Source organism: Haliotis asinina, chromosome 12 (assembly GCF_037392515.1).
Source record: "Haliotis asinina isolate JCU_RB_2024 chromosome 12, JCU_Hal_asi_v2, whole genome shotgun sequence".
NCBI classification, from domain to species: domain Eukaryota; kingdom Metazoa; phylum Mollusca; class Gastropoda; order Lepetellida; family Haliotidae; genus Haliotis; species Haliotis asinina.
Window position 1 is genome coordinate 40,523,093 of NC_090291.1, and position 15,536 is coordinate 40,538,628.

The 15,536-nt window shown below is 38.3% G+C and overlaps 1 protein-coding gene across 8 annotated transcripts in view; it reads left to right on the top strand.

The window, feature by feature from the left end:
* The window catches only part of LOC137257349 (protein spire homolog 1-like), a 123,010-nt gene that overhangs the window by 45,216 nt on the left and 62,258 nt on the right, over window positions 1–15,536 (top strand). For all 8 annotated transcript variants that reach the window (XM_067794666.1, XM_067794668.1, XM_067794663.1 and 5 more), the window contains exon 3: window positions 13,995–14,228. In XM_067794666.1, the coding sequence (XP_067650767.1) occupies window positions 13,995–14,228 (234 nt within the window). The remainder of the gene's footprint in view (window positions 1–13,994; window positions 14,229–15,536) is intronic.

A 15,536-nucleotide genomic window follows, 5' to 3' on the forward strand; every position in this document is an offset into this window, starting at 1 on the left:
ACTGACTTTGAGAGTAGCTGACCTACGTAGTACCAGCACCTGAAGGCATTTCTCAATTCAGCCATCGTAATTTGGTTAATTCTTACAAGTGTTGATTTAGCCATGGATAGATTTGCTTTTGGGTCCTTTTCTCGACTGTTGATATCCACTCTATCAATCTGTATTCTTTGTCACAACTCTTTGGTTCTCAATTGAATTACTGAACATTGCCCAATGTATTTATCCACACCTTGTGTGAGTGTTGGTTCTTGGGATGAGGGTGCTGAAGGGTGCTGACCCCAGAGCTTTGTTATTGAGTAGCAAGTTCCTGTGGCCTGTCTTTTCAGTATTGTTGAAAGAGTTCAAAGATGTTGTAAACAGCTTTGTACTGAGAGTGCATTGTCCATCTTGCTCTTGTGGTCAATCGGGGACAGGTTTATGTCTGATATTATCTAAATGTCGTTGTTGGGATTATTGTAGCCAAGGGCTATTTGTACATACGGACAGGAGGATAGTGTCAGTCTTTTGTTGGGATTAAGCTTGACAAGACAGTTGATGTCTTGATGTATGTTGTGGTTTATTAGAGGACTGGACTGTCACTACTTCTTGTTGATGTATGTGGAGATTTGGTTTTTGTGAAGGAAGCTTACCTGCTCATCATTTTGTTCTGTGTCCAGGCTTTTTTAATCTCTTGTTAAAACGTCCTTTGATATCATGGGGAGGATGTATGGACACTTCTGCTCCACCCCCCTGGCCTTACCCATCCCACCTACTACAGGACTGTCTGTCAGACCTTGTCATTGACTTCATAACACTCTACTTTGCTCCACTTTGTCATCTTTCAGCTTGCAACCCACCCAATTCTAACGCCTCATTACACCCAGTCTTACTCGTTCTGGCATCCAAATCATAGCATCCGACCCTCTGTCATCCTGCACTCATTGTCTTCACCCCACAGAATTATCATCACTATCACCCTCAATATCCTTTCTGTCATCCCTATTCTAACTCACCCAACTATCACCCACTCCACCACACCTAACTATAACCATTGATTCTTCCACTACTCACCCTCTGTACCTCCATCCAACCCTGGTAACCCTGTCTAAGGTTTGTCACCCCATCATCACAATCCACCCACATCCATCCATTACTCACTACTCTTCAACCTTCTTCATAACCTATCACACTATCCCGTCCAGGATTCTCTGTCGGGCAGAACCATCATCTTTCAATCTTGGACACAAATAGTTTCTTAAAGCTTGCCCCATCCCCTTCTGGGACTCCTGCCCAACATCACTGCCTTAAACATCATTCATTCAGAAGACATGAAAACACAACAAAGAATTAAATGCCAACAATAGCATGGGACATTAAATTATTAACAACTCAAACAATGTTTGTAAATCAAGAAATAATACTAGTAAATTTATAAATCAGCAGTTACCTAACATGAATTAAGCCAAAGATTTAGTGGACTGAAGCTAATTCCCTGCATACAGATTGTTTTGACAAAAAAAACAAAAATTCTTTCAAACTGAAAAGGAGCCCTAGTGACAAAGGAGATACAGAACCTTAGGGAATTTTGACTTACTTCATTTAGGGCCAGAAAACAGCTATTGTAGTGGCACATGTCATTTTGCAAATGGCGATCTGACAGGATTATGTATTCTCTTTGGGTGGATTTATTGTGTGTAAATAGGTAGGTGCGACCTGTAATAGTGACTAAGAGCAAAATATTGTTAAAATAACGAACACTGTATAGTTTGAAATGTATTTTATGGATCAATCATAACAAAGTGGCTGTAATCATTGTTAAGTTTAAGGCAGGCAGGTGTACCGCTAATCTGTCCGCTCGTCCTGACAGGGACCTGATGACCTGAAAAATACTTTTGTAAAATTATATCTCATAGATAAGCCGAACCCTTTCTACAGACTGCTTTTTTTTTCCCTCAAAATTCGGCTTATACACGATAATATACGGTAAATAACATTACAGGGAGGGCTAGGAGGAAGGGGAAATAATGTGGTTCAGGAACTGTGAGACAGACTAAAACATTCAGCAACACCACATTTAAGACTATCTTCAACTCCTTAAGAAAAACAATATTAAAAACACTCTTTCCTGCCCTAATTCTTAAGTCTCCCACCCAACTTATTTGGGGTTGTTTTTAGGCTGCTTCCTTCCCTTTGCTACTGGTACTTAAGGTTTCAGGAAATGACATGTCTTTTCTTCAAAAGTCCACAATTAACAAAATCCTCAAATGTCTGTTATTTCTGCCCAGCCTGATCTTCTATTTCTAGGACTGCCATAGCCCATCTCTTCCTCTTGGCCACAATATCTGCACCTCCCAGCTAAATACTTAAAAAATTCACAAGTTTTAAATTTCAGTCCATTAGTGAAGAAACAGGTTACCCTCCCTTTGATTTGACCCCCTGCAAACTTTGCCCATTCCCCGCCCGAAATTCCCCACAATTCCGTCACATGTGGTCGTTGTGCTTTGTAGTGGTGAGTCAACACATCTCCACTAATGCTGTGATAAAACATTCTTCGTAGTTGTGTAAGGTCCTTTGTTAACGGTTGTACAAACATGTGGTCTGCTAGACACTGTAGTCGGTTTAGCAGCATGATCAAAGGTCCTATCAGGGATCAGGAACTGTTTTGCAAATTTTATTTAGTTTTATTTGACAGTAATATTGAAAATGTGTTTGAAATTGACTACTTTGTTTTGTAAGCTTTCTCTGAGTGAAGAATGCCTCAGCTGAAAATTTGATTTAGTTCCAATTTAAGGCAGTAAAATGAATCACTGAAATTTGTTCATGTATATATTCTTACTTTACAGTTTTCATTGTGGATATGTCAATGGTGTTTGACCATTATAATTTAAAACAAGTACTGTTTAAGTCTTTGAAGGGCATTTAGAAGTGACATACATAGGAATGAAGATTTTTTGTGGATATCAACTTCTTTATTATGAGAACACAACGTTTCGGAGTTAATGCTTACTCCTTCATCAGGTACTTTTTAATGTCGTAAATATGATATTTAACCCAGGTAATATTATGTTATTAATAACATTACCGTTAATGTGCAGTTATTATTGGTAAGTCATATAGTATTCATTAGATTGCACATGTTCTCTTATGTGACAAATTTTAATATTATTAGGTTCTTAAGAATGTACTACCTTGTAGATCACAATGAATCCAAGAATATTTACACTTTTTGTGATGTGAACTCTTTCATGCAGTGTAGTAGAGTTGAACTTCCATTAGAGATTGAAAGTCTGTCAATTCAAGTGTATAAGTAGTCATCATCGACTAGTCATTTCACCAATCATTGATAACAGTCAAAAACTGTAGACCCATTGTCATATTATTGGAATACTACTGACTTCAACACTGTTACACACCAAACAAATTTTAACAAACCCATAGTTGATATCACTGGACCAGTATCAACTCTGGTCCAAGCTTCCAACTCATTCTCAAAAGAGAACAAGTGTTTAGTGCTTTTAAACTTTTTCTGACCTTGTTATGTTCTCAAAGCTACAGTGTATGAATGACCTTGACCTTTCATTTGATTGTGCAGAGATTTGTGGGAGTTTTAAAGTTAAGCTTCTGAGGTGACCTTGTCAGCTTCCTCAGTGACCACATTTGGTGACCTTATTGGACGTAGACTTTCTTCCAATAACCTAAGCCGGACAAGGTCGAGAAGGTCTCAAGAGGGGTAGTCTGAACGTACTTTTAACATTCTGGTGTGTTTATGGTTAAGTGAGTGAATTGGTTGGGTCAATATGGTGATTTGTTGCAGCTTCAGGATTAACCTTTATCAGGCTAGCTATTCTCGAAACATTTGTAACGCTACAAACTTCTTAAGCCAATCCCACATTGGCTACGATCAAAGTTAAGAATTCTTAGTCCTACGAATGCTTCAAGAATAAGGGCCCAGATTAGTATTGGATGGTGGCATGAAGGAAATTGTTCTACAAATACAGAGAAATGTTTGAAGGAATGCTTTCTTGATGACCATTTGTGGTTAACTGGCTTCACAGATTCCAAAATGTCTGTGAGAGAAAACTCTGAAGTGGATTTTTTCAGGACTGACAAACGAACACTTTGCCCTGGGTATAAATGCTCGATGGAATGATTGTTTTCTGTCCTATCAAGTTTATTTTAGACCAAAATCATGAAAATATGTTTGGTTTTATATATTTTAGTATTCAGGTGTAAGTCTCCACATCAGCATATTTGGGAAGATATATCAAGTGATATATCATTTATCAGATTTGATGTATTATATGGTACATAGTCAATCAGTATTATAGTCTCTGAAACATAATAGCAAAGGATTAATTTATACCGAAATTCTTTCCTTTCTGGTTAAACATTTTGTTGTGCTTAGCTGTGATTAAGATTTACTTTGTGAAAGTCACAAAATATGTTTTCTGCAAGAAAGACCATAACAGGAGCACATGCCAATCTAAAAAGTAGATTCCACACCCAAAAAATTAAATAACTGGACTTTGTTGTGTTGCTGACCTTGAAAAATCCAAGCACATATTGCATGTTGTGGTAACATTCTTATAAATTCAAGTCTTTTCCAAAGAAACCCAAGTGTTCTTCAAACGGTTCTTGTTTGAATGTGATTCTGAAAAGTCCGCATTCTAGGAATGGTAGTCCTTACCAGTGCTTCAGCACTGATCCTCTTCAACGTCAGTACAAAGAATGTCTGTTGTCATTTTAATCTTTGGTTTACTAGGTAGATCCTGTGTAGATATGGTTGTAGAAAGTCAGCATCAATCTGACCTTGACCTTAATAGCCAGCAGATACCAGCAGCCATCTTGGTCAACAGTGTCCAGAGTTATGCTGACCATCTTGGTAGTAACACCTCCGTGCGAGTTTGGATAATCCCAGTAACACCGATTTAAGCCATATTGAATGTTTGACCTGAGACAATATTTAAATGTTTGTGGTTTTGAACTGTTTTCTATTCTTAAGCATTGCCTTCATATATGACATTTTGTCCACATTATTGGTTTCAGTTGTATGTACTAGGTCGAAGAGGGCAAAAAGGATCCACCATACAGTTTTCATGTTTTATTGTTTTTCTGTCACTACACGATTGTATGAATGATGATGTCAGCTTAGATCATTCCATGATTCAGTATTAGTCTGTTATTCTTCATGAATTATATCCCTTGATAAATGAAATGCTGACCATTAGTTTGAAAACTTCCTCTGCTGAGAGTACTGTAAATATTTGAGGTCTAAAGGAATTTTGTGATGTCTGTTTGTATAGTTGCATGAAAAATGAATTTTAAAACCTATTAGTATTTACCTATTCAGCAATACTGGATTTGGACAATTCATTGATGCTTGATTTATGATTTGAAATTTGGCTTCACACATTGTACCCATGTTGGAATAGAACTTTGGCATGATGAGTGAATGCTTTGCCAACTTGGCTACTCCACTGCCCCTTAGTTATTGAGTTGTGATTAAGGCTTTGTTTTGATTATTGTGATAATCGAACTGAAGCATTTTTCCCCAGAAAAATACTGGAATGACAGTTTCCTGTATGATTGATCAAAATCAGACATTTGTATCATTGTGGTTGACTGCTCATGCAATCAATCACTTGTTGACCCAGCCTCAGTCATTTTTACAACTCTTGTTGAAACTACATACACCCTTGCATTGTCTTGTACCTGTCGACGTGTGATCTTCAGTTATCTTGTGCATTTCTTCTGTCAATGAGTTCAAGAGGAAGTGCAGAATAGGTGTGTTTATCAAGGTCATCGAGGTCATCGTATTCTTTGATGACAACAGGTATCATATAGCTTTATACACTTCCTGCTGAGAAGAAACCCCTATGGATACTTTACTGCAGATCGGACAGTTTATGCACCAGGTCAACTGTGACTACGGTCATCAGAATAACATTGGATCTGAGGTCTGCAGATATAGAAACAGAATTGGAAAACAAACCAATTATATGAGCGTAGCTGTACCAAGCAATTTATACCACAGGTGATGTAAAGCAAACATATCACTCTCAATGATCCTGACCAACGGTACAGACTGAAACTTTCGGCAAGCAAACCTGGGGCTGTTTTCGAAGCAACCTTTAGAGTTAAACTTAACTCTCATTCTTTAACATTGCACTAAGGTTACCTTAGTGATTTATGATCACCTTGGTGCTTTGTGACTGGAAGGCCAGAAGAATAAGAAGATCAACCCCTGGGCTCTTATTCTCGAAAAGTTTGTAGGCCTAAGAATTTGTAATTTTGATGGTAGCCAATGTGTTGAGAATGGGCCTGATAAGTTTGTAAGGCTACAAATGTTTCAAGAATAGCTAGCCTGGTCATTTAAGTAATGCTTGCACAACATGGACATTTTGTTTTGATTTTTACCTTGCATTCATATAGAAAGTAATATGAGAAGTTTTGACAGTTTAAGTGCGCACTTACCATGCTTACTGATCTGTTAAAGTAGTGTACCGTTATGAAGGGTTATGTTGGGAAATTCAGAGTGACAGATTGTTTTTGGCTTATCAAGGAATGATTCTTTTGGCACAAACTGAAATTTCCAAGCTCCCTGTGTTACGTTTTGAAATTTTCACATGGTCTGAAGGCTTTTTAACTGATTATCATGAAGTGTGACGGAATTTTATCTATCATGTGTGAAGGCATGAAGCCACACTGTCATATGAGTAAAGCCCTTGTAACTGACTATTCTATGGCTTGGCTAAAAGCAATTTTGCTGACTGTAGATGTGGATACCCTTGAGCTGCTTATTACATGCTTTGAAGGCCTTGTAGCTATCATGTGATGCGAAGCCTTTCAGCTATCACTCTGTTCTTTAACAGACTAGGAGGCATCAGGGTAGCCTGGTGGTCACAGCAATTGCTGATCATGCCAAAGACTCGGGTTTGATTCCCCACATGGGTACAAAGTGTGAAGCCCATTTCTGGTGTTCCCTGCAATGATATTGCTGGAATATTGCTAAAAGCAGCCTGAAACTAAACTAACTCACATTAGCAGACTATTATATGATGTGAAGGTGTTTTAAGGAGTCAAGGGTCATTCTGAGTAAGGATAGTCCTCAATGGAGGACCACTGAGTCACAGCAGAGATGTGCCCAATCAAACTGGTCTTATTCTAGGCCAAGCAAAGTATTAATGTCATTGGCAAGGTTGGATTCCCAATTTTTGCGAAACCCTAATCTTAGTGTCCTTTGTGTGATATGACTAGACTATTGCCAGACATGCTTCCTCAGTTAATACTGAGCATCTTGATTGAAATCATAGACCATTAGTCTATCAGTGTCAGTTATATCAATTCTGTGACATAAAGATGCTATGACATAGCTGTTGTGTGCTTCCATGAGGATCAGATTGTGGAGCTGAAGACCAAAGTCATAGTCGCAAGTTTGTTGTTACCTTTCCAGGAAATATATTTGCCAGTCCAAACAATTGTTTCTAATGAAAGCAGCAGGTCAGTAATCACAACTCCATTGACCTCCATTACCTTACAGATCGATTCTACACCAAATCTAGTAGCTTAAACAACCACATGCTAAGATGGAACACTCGGAAGTAACACACATTCCATGATCAATATTCACTGGCTAAAAATAACTTCTCCCATCAGCAGCAATTTGGGTGGAAAAAGGACAGTAGGAAGGAATTCATTGATCAGTCTTGGAACTCAGGCATCAGGGTGTACAACTCTGACAGCGAGGGTCTGAGCTTGTGGTTGAAGTGTGACTGCCTTACTTTTAATCATTATGTTTCCAAAAGGAGTTTAATAATACTCTTGAGGATTTGTGGCAGACGTGTAAATTTGTTTAATGAGCTGGTGACATGTCCACAATGCAAGACTTTTACTGTTAATGTGGTAATGATGTGGTTTGTTGTGGTGGTGTTCAAGGTATGATCAACAGGAGGACATAATTCTGTTAGTCTCACTGTTATGTGTTATAACCTTGTCTGCCACATAAATACATGTCGAGGTCATTTTGAAGGATGACTAAGAGAACATAAAGAATCCACAGTTTTAATTCCTTGTCCAGAGAAAACTAAGCACAGTGTATGCATCGATGAATATTTTATACAGGACCCAGTTAGATACACTTGTCACTTCCCTCATATTTGCAGAAAACATGTTCCTGATATTATCAAAACCTGTTCCATTTGGTAGTCTTGTCTGAAGTGCTTCTCCACAAACTCCCAGGATCAATAGTTCACTGATTTTGAATATTTTCAGTGAGATCAAATGTATAGGAGTATGTTTGAGTGGCTCAGTTGGGTGGCTCAGTTAATGACTTCAGGAAAATATCCCACTAACCAGGACAATTATGTATCCATGGACGATAATTGGTTTATTGGTTTGTTAGATTAATGCCACACTCAATATCCCAACTACATGGCTGTAGTCTGTAAGGAATTGAATCTGGTCTAGACAATCCAGTGATCAACAGCATCAGAATTGATCAACACAACTGGGATACACTGACATGTGTCAACCATGTCAGTGAGGAGGACCAGCTGATCCTGTTAGTTGCCACTCACAACAAGCCTAGATTATTGAAGACCAGTTCTAACCCAGATCTTCATGGGTGTGTGGATGATAATGACAGCAGATCAGTACAAGTTGTCACAAATCTTGGGCCAAAAGATACAGTAATTTTGTCATCTACAAACTTGCTTTAAATCTTTGGTTTAATCTTAAGAACACAGCATATTTGATACATAACAGAACATTATTGTTGATGAAAGGTTCTTACAAACCGAAAGCCCATCTCACAAAGCAATCGAAATTCTAAAATGGCCGTATAGTAATGTTAAAGCATAGAGTTGTGACAATCATTTCTCGATTGCTGTGTGAAACAAACCCTGTGGTCAGCTGCTGGTCAGTGCAAACCTTCCACAATCACACCCACAAATGACTCAAGCATCATCAATTAGCACCATCAAAGCAAAAATTTGACCTTTGTTATTTCTGGGAAAGGTTGGCAATGTCAGACAGGAGGTGACTGTTTGCTTGGTCAGCGTGCTGTTACATTTCTGCATTGTTGTGCATGTTGGTCGTAATTGGATTAGGTCAGGAAAATATCAGCCATTGTGTGGATTGGCTACATGGATGTGTCAAAATACCTTACTGCAAGTTATGTAGGTAGATTAAACGATTTTCTGTTTGGCATCAGTCCTTTGGTTTCGTCTTTCAATTAAGAGAATAGATAGCAAAAGGAACAGTAGTTGTGTCATTTGCAGCTTGCTGTAAGAACTTTGATTGATGGTGTAATCTTAAGAACACGGATTATTTTCAAACATGAAAGGAAATTACAGTTAATGAAGGTCATAAGGATATCTTTTCAACCTTTTGATGTTTGTGATCAGAAGAGGCTGTCCTTGACCTTGCTGAACTCTGATCTCAGATGTGATTGTGCAGTTATTGGATTAATTCCCAGTAGACTCACAGAGCACTGCCAGGAATGGTTTATTATTATTTCATTGTTATTCTGTCCCTAATGTATGGTGCATGTTCTTCATGAACAAGCCAGTGAACAAGTGTCAGATGGTGCTGACAGGAAAAACTGGCATCTTGTGCTCAGCATTCATGGAGAACCTAGATTTGTTAAAGGACTGTTACGCATTGTAGATACCAACTATAGAATTTGACAGATACTCTCTGTGATTGGATATGTCAAATGTTAGTGCAGTATTGAATAATTAGCAGTTGAAAAAAAGAATATTGGATACAGATCTTGATTATGAACTTCAGAGGGTCAACAGAACTGTTTTGTTTTAACTATCAAAATACACATTTGTTGTATATCTAAGATCAAAACATATAATTGCAATTTTGTATCATCGATGATGACGTGATTTGATCCAGTCACTGCATCCCTGCATCCTCAGTACTGCACCTTTGTACATCAGGAGTGCAACCCAGCTCCCTCAATATTGACATCTAGCAATCTCAATGGTACAATTAAACACTGTGCAGACATCTCCTATGAAGACTCAACTTTAATACTGACACTTTCTTCCCACAATCCTGTAACCTGGTGCCCATAACATTGGACAGATGTCTCTGTAAGTTAAGCTGAAGCAAGAATAAATCTCCTGCCCAACATTGTTGTATTGCAGTTGAACTGATGGAACCCTCTTGTGGTTCTACTGTCAGAACATATTTGCCTCCTTTCAGTCTGTTCTGTTATCAACCCATGAAGACCCGGGTTAGAATTGATCTTCAGTAATCTGTGCTTGTAGTATGAGGCGACCAGTGTGATTGGGTGGTCTGACTCTGTTATCAGCAACTCAAGGGAGAACATTAAGCAAAAGGCACTGGTCAGGTTCTCTCCATGTTGTATTCTCAAAGTAGAAGTAAGTTGTCAGTAATTGGGATTTCGTGCGTGTAATATTTTGGGTACAACTTGTAGATTTGATATAGTCAGATGAAACTGTTTTCAAGGGTCGGTGCCTCTGACAGCATCGAGAAGTGTTGTGGAGTTTACTTGATGGAACTTTTCTTATTAAGTTTACATTTAATACATTGAGTGTACCCTTGTCTGGAATTGTATCAGAATCCTCAGTGTGACGATCAAGTGCTTTAACCATTAGGCTACTACACCACCACTCTCAGCGCATTGAAAACAACTTCAGATCAAACCTGAATGTAACAGGAAGTATATTTCTTATTATGCAGGATTTACATTAACAGCTTCAGATTAAACCTGAATTTAAGAGGATTGAATATTTATTATGGTGCAGGATTTACATTAACAGCTTCAGATTAAACCTGAATTTAGGAGGAAGTATATTTATTATGGTGCAGGATTTACATTAACAGCTTCAGATTAAACCTGAATTCAAGAGGAAGTATATTTATTATGGTGCAGGATTTACAATATTCAGGTAAAACATTGATCCATACATCTCAGGTTTGAGAAATCAACCATAGAAGCAGATGGCGACAGTTGATTACACATGGTAGAAGTCATCAATTGATTTTAAACTGTCATGTAACAAAGTGAGCTAACAGAAACGCTGTATTAAAGACATGACCAGGTTTGCTGAAAATATTAGTTGCATCTAGTATTATGATCATTTGGATTTTGTAACTTCAGTGGTTGCTATGGTAATCTGAGTGTTCAGTCTCCTGGAGTGAGTGAGTGAGCTAGTTTTTGCTTAACGTTGCTTTTAGCAATATTCCTGAAATATCCGGTGGGGAACACCAGAAATTGGCTTCACATATTGTACCCATGTTTGACATTGAACACAGATCTTTGGCGTGATGAGCCAACGCTCTAACCACTTGGCTTTTCCCCCTTCAGTATACTCGAACAAACCTGGCCTTCCTTGTTGTTTCAGGATGTGTACTTTTTATATATAGACTGTTTTTCCTCAAAGAAATCTAACTGAGCTTTGGACAAGGGGTTACTGTTGCTACTGCCTTCATCATTACAAGAGATCCTTTCATTGCTCAGTAATCGCGGCAAAAAAGTCTTCGCAAAAATGTTCTCACAAAGTCTAGATAAATAGTTCTTGCTATATCTTAGCTTAACAATAGGACAGAAGTTTTGAATGTATGCCTGCTTTCAAAATAAATTCATAAAAAAGACTTTTACAATCATTTTATTCCTACACTTAACAATAGTCGTCAAGTTTGTATTGTGCAAAGAAAGGCATCATTAGGTCATTAATTATTTGAAGGTTTTACAATGTTTACAGGGTCAGGGAAAGGTTATCGCCTGTTCCCTACACCAAAATAATTGTTGCAGTTCCTCATTATGTCCAGGTTACATGCCACGTCTGCTTCATTTGTATTTTACAATATGCTTGGAATGTTCATGACCATTGTAAGACCTACGTGAACTCGAGTCATACACCAACAGTTCATAAATCACTTTCAAGGATGTGACTGTTTTCATTGATACGGACGACTACATTACACGTTATTTCGACAAATCGTTTTGAAGTCGTCCCAGATCTGCTGTCCTGGCCTTGTGTTTGTTTGCCCATCCAGAATCCTAAACGACAAGGCTGGGAGTTTGTGTTCTTTTATGATGGCATAGATTGGGGTGGTTTTAGAAGGCAGTAGCGAAAATGGGCTAAATTACACCTATTTTCTCATTAGCCTCTGAGCTGAAGGAACCTTCTTTGTAATCCTGAGCTTATAATATTTGGGTTGGAATGTTTATGGTGGTCTAGTGACGAGAAGGAGAGAATTTGAGTTAATAAAATGTGATACTGAGGACAGTGGAATTGGTGATTAAGTTGATAAGTAGTTTAATGCACACATTTATGATCCACCCAGGCTGTTCTTTGAGGAATAAGCATCTTAGCAAGTTTCACTTCGTTTTCTTAGTCTGGAGTGCCCATTGAATGGGTTAGAGTACATTTTTAACTTCTCATCGTAGTATTTCGATGATGATGATAAATATGGTTAAAAGGGTATTGAGTGTGTAGAGATGATAGTTATGTAGGACAGTTTACATGGAGATCGGGGTCATTTACCCCTTATAATGCCAAATCACTTTCTTTAGAATTATGGTTCATTTGTGTTACATATATGAATCTTGTTGTGTTCAACAAAGTAATCGTATTGAGGCGATTGTTATTTTCATCCTCTAAAGCGACCACTGAAGTATTATGATTGCTTTATGAACTGAATCTCTGGCCTATCATTTTAAAGATTATGGGACAACACACTATATATTTTCAGGTAAATATCAAAATCTTTGTTGTGATTGTGATAACAAAAATTACGATGACAGTGGTGATGATGATGATGATGATGATGATGATGACGATGACGATCATGACAACGGTGATGATGGTGATGATGACGATGATGACAACGATGATGATGACCATAAGCATGACGATCATGATAATACATGTTGACATTAACCTCAAACACAGCTACAGAATGTCTACAAAAGCTACATGAGTCAACATCATGAAAACAAAACATACTATTAATTCCTGTCACACGTTCTGCATGTGTCTGTGACAGCATGCTCTGCCTGAAAACAAGATAGTGACCTTGTACTGAACCTAATTTTGGGCTTTGCTTGTGGACATGGTACAGGGTGTAAGTGTAGTAAGCTTCGAACAAATATGACACTTGAGTTTGAGTCAACATCGCTGGACACCCAAGATATGTTATTACATAGAGGTGATGAAACCACAACCTATAGTCCTTCAGGGTACAGGAAGATGTGAGTGTTTGGCGGGGAAGACGTGCTAAGTTGGTCTATACATTGCCATGTATAAACAAACTCGTAAGTGAAAAGTGCTGAAACATGCTGACATTTCATTCTTACATTTCGATTCCCCACATGGGTAGGATACGTGAAGCACATTTCTGCTTTTTCCTGGCTAACTCACTTTTTAACAGACGGAGTAAAGCCCATTTCTGTTGTACCCTGTCTTGATACTGCAGGAATGTTGCTTTCCGTACTCACACACTCTTTCTCACCGCATATCAATTCATCAACACATAAAAGGGTGGTTAGGTAATGTAGTGGTTAAAGAGGTCGTCACCAGGGTTCGATTCCCCACATAGGTACGTGTGAAGCTAAATTCTGATGCCCATGGCACTGAGATTGCTGGAATGGTGCTAAAGTGATGTAGTCCCGAGTTCGCTCACTCATTCATTTCCAAATTAACATGTTTGTTGACAAAAGTATCAGCAGAGTCAAGTTAATTACTTTTGCAGCACAAGAGGTCGTGGAGTTGCCTAGTAGTTAAAGTGTTTGTTTATCACGCTTTAGGCCCAGGTTTGTTTCCCTGGATAGTACAGTGTGTGAAGCCCTTTTCTTGTGTTAGTGACCATGATATTGAAGATGGCAGAAAACTAATCCCACTCAGCGAATTAATGCCACACATGCTGATCCCTGTCTGCATCTAACAGTCAAGAAAAGTAGCTATGTGAATTTGTTCAAGAAAAACATTGATCAAAGTGGGTTTCTTTTATTCATCGTGATGTTTTTGTTCCAGGCTGTCCAGGCACTTGGACTTGCCATTTACCATGCAATGGATTATGGGATGGGAGAGACGGAAGAGAGACAACTTTCACCTGATCTCGAAGACCTCATCGGTCACATGACCGAGGAAGATGAAGATGATGACTCCACGTGTGCTGATGATGAAGGAATAGAGAAAGATGCTGAAGATGAAGAGGACAGACATCGGCAGGGAAAGCATGGCTACTGCTTTTTTGATATTGCACAGGTAGGTGTTATGAACAATATTTGTCATGTTATGTGACACCGTCATACACTGTCACTACAATGTCGTACAGTTTATACACAACTTCTGACAGGCCTCCAGAAACGTTTGTTTTAAGAAGCTATAATAAATCGTATGGTCAGGATGGAAAATTTGGATGATTTGTTCTTTCTATCCCTACGGTGTGGTGGTGTTCATGGTATCAATCACTGGTTTGTGTTTTCCAGACTTTTAAATTGCACTTTTCCTATTACTGGGAAATTTGTTTAGATGTTGACTATATATATCTCAGATGTTGAGTTGTAGGCCATGATTTTGCCAGAGACAAAGGCTGCAGGTCATTTTCTTTCTTGTACCAACTTTTTAGAGGACTTGCTTCTATAACCACGTTTGAAAAGGAACAAGCAGACATCCTGCTTGACATGTCGCAACATGAGTGAACAACTTCTTTGAGTGGCATTTAGACGTTGGTGTGATGAACAGTGAGAAGAGTTCTATGGATATACAAGTTCTTTAATATAGCATGAGTGGTGTTTCCCTATAGCTATTTACACTCAAGTACACAGAAACGTTGCTCATATTGATAATAAGGAAGTTTTGTATATCCATAAAACTCCCCTTGTTGTTCATAAGGCAGCAGGCCTGTAAACACCAATGCTTCCACATGTATTGAAGAATTAAATATATTTCATCTCAAAAAGCACTTTTGAAAATCCACATGGAAGTTGTCAGCCAAGAAGTTTTATGTTATAGCTATAAACTATGAGTGAGTTAAGTTGTTTGCTGCACTCTGCAATATTACAGCTATATGGTTGCAGTGATGTAAATAATGGGATCTGGACCAGACAATCCAGTCCTCAATAGCATAAGTATCGATCTACACATTGCGATACAATGACATGTTTCAACCAAGTCAGCAAGCCTGACCACACAATCCCAATAATTGCCTCTTATGTTAAGCAAAGGTTACTGAAGATCAGTCCTAACCCGAGATCTTCATGGGTAGGATGTGCTATGAAATGGAAGTGAACATGTTTTTTAGGTGTTTATGAACTCACAAGGAAGTGTGACTGAATATTCTGGCTATTAAGGTTTCTTACTTTATTTGTCAGATTGACTGTCCTAGAAACATCAGGATATGACCTATTAAGCAACATGTTTGTTCAGTAATTTCACATTTACTTGAGAGACGTAATCAAATACTAAACCAAGGCTACTTAACAAATTAATGTTTGTCATCGGACATGATCCTATAAGTTCAGAGTCTGTGTGTATCGTTCACAAACATGCCATCTTTAATTGTTCAGCAAA